Source organism: Oncorhynchus clarkii, chromosome 5 (assembly GCF_045791955.1).
Source record: "Oncorhynchus clarkii lewisi isolate Uvic-CL-2024 chromosome 5, UVic_Ocla_1.0, whole genome shotgun sequence".
NCBI lineage: Eukaryota > Metazoa > Chordata > Actinopteri > Salmoniformes > Salmonidae > Oncorhynchus > Oncorhynchus clarkii.
The window spans coordinates 3,002,829-3,010,560 of NC_092151.1; the positions used below are offsets into that span (position 1 = coordinate 3,002,829).

At 43.9% G+C, this 7,732-nt stretch overlaps 1 protein-coding gene across 4 annotated transcripts in view; it reads right to left on the reverse strand.

The window, feature by feature from the left end:
• Positions 1–7,436, reverse strand: part of LOC139408259 (FSD1-like protein) — a 77,922-nt gene extending 70,486 nt beyond the window's left edge. For 3 of the 4 annotated variants that reach the window (XM_071151941.1, XM_071151944.1, XM_071151942.1), the window contains exon 1: positions 7,289–7,436. In XM_071151941.1, the coding sequence (XP_071008042.1) occupies positions 7,289–7,303 (15 nt within the window). In that variant the 5' untranslated portion in view covers positions 7,304–7,436. The remainder of the gene's footprint in view (positions 1–7,288) is intronic. The other variant, XM_071151943.1, reaches the window with a different exon arrangement.
• Positions 7,437–7,732: the final 296 nt, after the last annotated feature.

Genomic DNA, 7,732 nt, shown 5'->3' on the forward strand with positions numbered 1-7,732 from the left:
GGTGTGACCTCTCTCTCTCTCTCTAACAGTTATAATAGACCTGTACCACGGTGTGACCTCTCTCTCTCTCTCTAACAGTTATAATAGACCTGTACCACGGTGTGATCTCTCTCTCTTTCAGTTGTAATAGACCTGTACCACGGTGTGACTCTCTCTCTCTAACAGTTATAATAGACCTGTACCAAGGTGTGACCTCTCTCTCTCTCTAACAGTTATTATAGACCTGTACCACGGTGTGACCTCTCTCTCTCTCTCTAACAGTTGTAATAGACCTGTACCAGGGTGTGACCTCTCTCTCTCTCTAACAGTTATAATAGACCTGTACCACGGTGTGACCTCTCTCTCTCTCTCTAACAGTTATAATAGACCTGTACCACGGTGTGATCTCTCTCTCTTTCAGTTGTAATAGACCTGTACCAGGGTGTGACATCTCTCTCTCTAACAGTTATTATAGACCTGTACCACGGTGTGACTCTCTCTCTCTAACAGTTATAATAGACCTGTACCACGGTGTGACCTCTCTCTCTCTCTCTAACAGTTGTAATAGACCTGTACCACGGTGTGACCTCTCTCTAACAGTTATAATAGACCTGTACCACGGTGTGACCTCTCTCTCTCTAACAGTTATTATAGACCTGTACCACGGTGTGACCTCTCTCCCTCCCTCTCTAACAGTTATAATAGACCTGTACCACTGTGTGACCTCTCTCTCTCTCTCTCTCTCTCTCTAACAGTTATAATAGACCTGTACCACGGTGTGACCTATCTCTCTCTAACAGTTATAATAGACCTGTACCACGGTGTGACCTCTCTCTCTCTCTCTCTCTAACAGTTATAATAGACCTGTACCACGGTGTGACCTCTCTCTCTGTAACAGTTATAATAGACCTGTACCACGGTGTGACCTCTCTCTCTCTCTCTAACAGTTATAATAGACCTGTACCACGGTGTGACCTCTCTCTCTCTCTAACAGTTGTAATAGACCTGTACCACGGTGTGACCTCTCTCTAACAGTTATAATAGACCTGTACCAGTGTGACCTCTCTCTCTAACAGTTATAATAGACCTGTACCACAGTGTGACCTCTCAGTCTCTCTCTAAAAGTTATTATAGACCTGTACCACGGTGTGACCTCTCTCTCTCTAACAGTTATTATAGACCTGTACCACGGTGTGACCTCTCTCTCTCTCTCTCTAACAGTTATTATAGACCTGTACCACGGTGTGACCTCTCTCTCTCTAACAGTTATAATAGACCTGTACCAGGGTGTGACATCTCTCTCTCTCTAACAGTTATAATAGACCTGTACCACGGTGTGACCTCTCTCTCTCTCTCTCTAACAGTTATAATAGACCTGTACCACGGTTGACCTCTCTCTCTCTCTAACAGTTATTATAGACATGTACCACGGTGTGATCTCTCTCTCTCTCTCTAAAAGTTATTATAGACCGGTACCACGGTGTGACCTCTCTCTCTCTCTCTCTCTCTAACAGTTATAATAGACCTGTACTAGTGTGACCTCTCTCTCTAACAGTTATAATAGACCTGTACCACGGTGTGACCTCTCTCTCTCTCTCTCTAACAGTTATAATAGACCTGTACCACGGTGTGACCTCTCTCTCTAACAGTTATAATAGACCTGTACCACGGTGTGACATCTCTCTCTCTCTCTCTAACAGTTATAATAGACCTGCACCACGGTGTGACCTCTCTCTCTCTCTAACAGTTATAATAGACCTGTACCACGGTGTGACCTCTCTCTCGCTCTCTCTAACAGTTGTAATAGACCTGTACCAGTGTGACCTCTCTCTCTAACAGTTATAATAGACCTGTACCACGGTGTGACCTCTCTCTCTCTCTCTCTCTCTCTAACAGTTATAATAGACCTGTACCACGGTGTGACCTCTCTCTCTCTCTCTCTAACAGTTATAATAGACCTGTACCACGGTGTGACCTCTCTCTCTGTAACAGTTATAATAGACCTGTACCACGGTGTGACCTCTCTCTTTCTCTCTAACAGTTATAATAGACCTGTACCACGGTGTGACCTCTCTCTCTCTCTCTCTCTCTAACAGTTATAATAGACCTGTACCACGGTGTGACCTCTCTCTCTGTAACAGTTATAATAGACCTGTACCACGGTGTGACCTCTCTCTCTCTCTCTAACAGTTATAATAGACCTGTACCACGGTGTGACCTCTCTCTCTCTCTCTAACAGTTATAATAGACCTGTACCAGTGTGACCTCTCTCTCTAACAGTTGTAATAGACCTGTACCACGGTGTGACCTCTCTCTAACAGTTATAATAGACCTGTACCACGGTGTGACCTCTCTATCTCTCTCTAACAGTTATAATAGACCTGTACCAAGGTGTGACCTCTCTCTCTCTCTAACAGTTATAATAGACCTGTACCACGGTGTGACCTCTCTCTCTCTCTAACAGTTATAATAGACCTGTACCACGGTGTGACCTCTCTCTAACAGTTATAATAGACCTGTACCACGGTGTGACCTCTCTCTCTCTAACAGTTATTATAGACCTGTACCACGGTGTGACCTCTCTCCCTCCCTCTCTAACAGTTATAATAGACCTGTACCACTGTGTGACCTCTCTCTCTCTCTCTCTCTCTCTCTAACAGTTATAATAGACCTGTACCACGGTGTGACCTATCTCTCTCTAACAGTTATAATAGACCTGTACCACGGTGTGACCTCTCTCTCTCTCTCTCTCTCTAACAGTTATAATAGACCTGTACCACGGTGTGACCTCTCTCTCTGTAACAGTTATAATAGACCTGTACCACGGTGTGACCTCTCAGTCTCTCTCTAAAAGTTATTATAGACCTGTACCACGGTGTGACCTCTCTCTCTCTAACAGTTATTATAGACCTGTACCACGGTGTGACCTCTCTCTCTCTCTCTCTAACAGTTATTATAGACCTGTACCACGGTGTGACCTCTCTCTCTCTAAAAGTTATAATAGACCGGTACCACGGTGTGACCTCTCTCTCTCTAACAGTTATAATAGACCTGTACCAGGGTGTGACCTCTCTCTCTCTCTCTCTAACAGTTATAATAGACCTGTACCACGGTGTGACCTCTCTCTCTAACAGTTATAATAGACCTGTACCACGGTGTGACATCTCTCTCTCTCTCTCTAACAGTTATAAAAGACCTGCACCACGGTGTGACCTCTCTCTCTCTCTAACAGTTATAATAGACCTGTACCAGTGTGACCTCTCTCTCTAACAGTTATAATAGACCTGTACCACGGTGTGACCTCTCTCTCTCTCTCTCTCTCTCTCTCTCTAACAGTTATAATAGACCTGTACCACGGTGTGACCTCTCTCTCTCTCTAACAGTTTTAATAGACATGTAACACGGTGTGACCTCTCTCTCTATAACAGTTATAATAGACCTGTACCACGGTGTGACCTCTCTCTTTCTCTCTAACAGTTATAATAGACCTGTACCACGGTGTGACCTCTCTCTCTCTCTCTCTCTAACAGTTATAATAGACCTGTACCACGGTGTGACCTCTCTCTCTCTCTCTAACAGTTATAATAGACCTGTACCACGGTGTGACCTCTCTCTCTCTCTCTAACAGTTATAATAGACCTGTACCAGTGTGACCTCTCTCTCTAACAGTTGTAATAGACCTGTACCACGGTGTGACCTCTCTCTAACAGTTATAATAGACCTGTACCACGGTGTGACCTCTCTATCTCTCTCTAACAGTTATAATAGACCTGTACCAAGGTGTGACCTCTCTCTCTCTCTAACAGTTATAATAGACCTGTACCAAGGTGTGACCTCTCTCTCTCTCTAACAGTTATAATAGACCTGTACCACGGTGTGACATCTCTCTCTCTCTCTCTAACAGTTATAATAGACCTGCACCACGGTGTGACCTCTCTCTCTCTCTAACAGTTATAATAGACCTGTACCAGTGTGACCTCTCTCTCTAACAGTTATAATAGACCTGTACCACGGTGTGACCTCTCTCTCTCTCTCTCTCTCTCTCTAACAGTTATAATAGACCTGTACCACGGTGTGACCTCTCTCTCTCTCTAACAGTTTTAATAGACCTGTACCACGGTGTGACCTCTCTCTCTGTAACAGTTATAATAGACCTGTACCACTGTGTGACCTCTCTCTTTCTCTCTAACAGTTATAATAGACCTGTACCACGGTGTGACCTCTCTCTCTCTCTCTCTCTAACAGTTATAATAGACCTGTACCACGGTGTGACCTCTCTCTCTCTCTCTAACAGTTATAATAGACCTGTACCACGGTGTGACCTCTCTCTCTCTCTCTAACAGTTATAATAGACCTGTACCAGTGTGACCTCTCTCTCTAACAGTTGTAATAGACCTGTACCACGGTGTGACCTCTCTCTAACAGTTATAATAGACCTGTACCACGGTGTGACCTCTCTATCTCTCTCTAACAGTTATAATAGACCTGTACCAAGGTGTGACCTCTCTCTCTCTCTAACAGTTATAATAGACCTGTACCACGGTGTGACCTCTCTCTCTCTCTAACAGTTATAATAGACCTGTACCACGGTGTGACCTCTCTCTAACAGTTATAATAGACCTGTACCAGTGTGACCTCTCTCTCTAACAGTTATAATAGACCTGTACCACGGTGTGACCTCTCACTCTCTCTCTAAAAGTTATTATAGACCTGTACCACGGTGTGACCTCTCTCTCTCTCTCTAACAGTTATTATAGACCTGTACCACGGTGTGACCTCTCTCTCTCTCTCTAACAGTTATTATAGACCTGTACCACGGTGTGACCTCTCTCTCTAAAAGTTATAATAGACCTGTACCACGGTGTGACCTCTCTCTCTCTAACAGTTATAATAGACCTGTACCAGGGTGTGACATCTCTCTCTCTCTAACAGTTATAATAGACCTGTACCACGGTGTGACCTCTCTCTCTCTCTCTAAAAGTTATTATAGACCTGTACCACGGTGTGACCTCTCTCTCTCGCTCTCTCTCTAAGAGTTATAATAGACCTGTACTAGTGTGACCTCTCTCTCTAACAGTTATAATAGACCTGTACCACGGTGTGACCTCTCTCTCTCTCTCTCTCTAACAGTTATAATAGACCTGTACCACGGTGTGACATCTCTCTCTCTAACAGTTATAATAGACCTGTACAAGTGTGACCTCTCTCTCTAACAGTTATAATAGACCTGTACCACGGTGTGACCTCTCTCTCTCTCTAACAGTTATAATAGACCTGTACCACGGTGTGACCTCTCTCTCTCTCTCTCTCTAACAGTTATAATAGACCTGTACCACGGTGTGACCTCTCTCTCTAACAGTTATAATAGACCTGTACAAGTGTGACCTCTCTCTCTAACAGTTATAATAGACCTGTACCACGGTGTGACCTCTCTCTCTCTCTAACAGTTATAATAGACCTGTACCACGGTGTGACCTCTCTCTCGCTCTCTAACAGTTATAATAGACCTGTACCACGGTGTGACCTCTCTCTCTGTAACCGTTATAATAGACCTGTACCACGGTGTGACCTCTCTCTCTAACAGTTATAATAGACCTGTACCAGTGTGACCTCTCTCTCTCTAACAGTTATAATAGACCTGTACCACGGTGTGACCTCTCTCTCTAACATTTATAATAGACCTGTACCAGTGTGACCTCGCTCTCTCTAACAGTTATAATAGACCTGTACCACGGTGTGACCTCTCTCTCGCTCTCTAACAGTTATAATAGACCTGTACCACGGTGTGACCTCTCTCTCTGTAACAGTTATAATAGACCTGTACCACGGTGTGACCTCTCTCTCTCTAACAGTTATAATAGACCTGTACCACGGTGTGACCTCTCTCTAACAGTTATAATAGACCTGTACCACGGTGTGACCTCTCTCTCTGTAACAGTTATAATAGACCTGTACCACGATGTGACCTCTCTCTCTCTCTAACAGTTATAATAGACCTGTACCACGGTGTGACCTCTCTCTCTCTCTAACAGTTATTATAGACCTGTACCACGGTGTGACCTCTCTCTCTCTCTAACAGTTGTAATAGACCTGTACCACGGTGTGACCTCTCTCTCTCTCTCTAACAGTTATAATAGACCTGTACCACGGTGTGACCTCTCTCGCTCTCTCTAACAGTTATTATAGACCTGTACCACGGTGTGACCTCTCTCTCTCTCTCTAAAAGTGATTATAGACCTGTACCACGGTGTGACCTCTCTCTCTCTCTCTCTCTCTAACAGTTATTATAGACCTGTACCACGGTGTGACCTCTCTCTCTAACAGTTATTATAGACCTGTACCACGGTGTGACCTCTCTCTCTCTCCCTCTGACTGAGTAATAGACTTAGAAGCTTAGATTGACAACACGTGTTCAAGACTAAACCCGTCCTTTTACTCTTCTCCCTCCCTTTATCCAGTACAAAAAGAGGACAGAGGCACATTATCCGCTTTTGATAGTCACTCCCTAGTTACACTGATAACAAACAATGCCACAAGATAAGCTCCTCTGGTTGCTATACAGTCCCTTGACAACAGACTTGAAACAAATTGTTGCATTTCAAAACAAATCGGATGCTTCTCTTCAGGGTGATCAATATTATCATGTTCCGAGATGGATGACAAAACCATGAGAACTTGACCACTACAATTAGCTTTTTTTGGGGGGGGGGGGGGGGGGGGGGGGTCCACACGTTGATGTTTTGCTGGTTAGTTGTTGCAATAACAGACTGTCTGATGTACACGCAGGCAAATAAACAATTATCCTATAGTAAAGACAGATCTGCTGTGACTGTCAAACTCTCAAAGCCATACTACTAGCAAGTAGGAAGTCAATCACTTTACAGAAGTGCACCTGTGTGCAATCATATTCTATCTCAACATCAATGTGTCATATCATTGAAAGGGTATAGAGTTGTCCCAGGAAATATGCGAATTGAACCACCAGCCTTTGAACGAATACAGAGAAGAAGTAAACGGCTCGAAAGAGACATAGTAGCCTTTCAGAAGATATCTAGTTTCCAGGTCAACAGATTCTTCACAAGCAGGCAACAGAGCTCATGTGAAAATGTGTCCACCCCTGAAAAGCCGCTGAACGCATATGGATGATTCACATTGACAAAATAACGGCTATGTTGAACTAATGTTGGAGATCGTTTCGACCGTCCAGTGACACACAACTATCACGTTGAATAACCCCGCTGCTTCCAAGCTGGATACAATGTCGCCGATCAGAATCGATATCAGTTCACGATACACCGGGTGTACTTACTTTTTGAGAGTCCATACCGCGGACCGAAACACAACCGTAATCAAATCCAATGCATAGGCAGGCAGGCAGGCACGCCACGCTTTCTCCAAAGAAGAAGATTATCCCACTGGATGGTGGTCAGAGTTTAGTGTACATGCGCAATAGTTTGTTAACCCCCACCCTCATAAATGAGTCGAGCTTGATAACAACTGTAGAGTCATTGTGCCCTCCACTGGCCTGAAGATGACTTGCAGAAATGTCCAAGTCCACTTCCAAGTTCAGGCACGAGGATCAGGATTTTGCATATGGATCACTCTACTCTCAGGGATTTCCACAAAGTCTCGCGATAATGGTCGGTTGCTGTGGTTACGTCTGTTTTTTAATATTATTTTTTATTAACAAACAAATATCAACAAACAAAATAGGAATAGTCACACGCAAACAAGATTACATACAAACTATTTA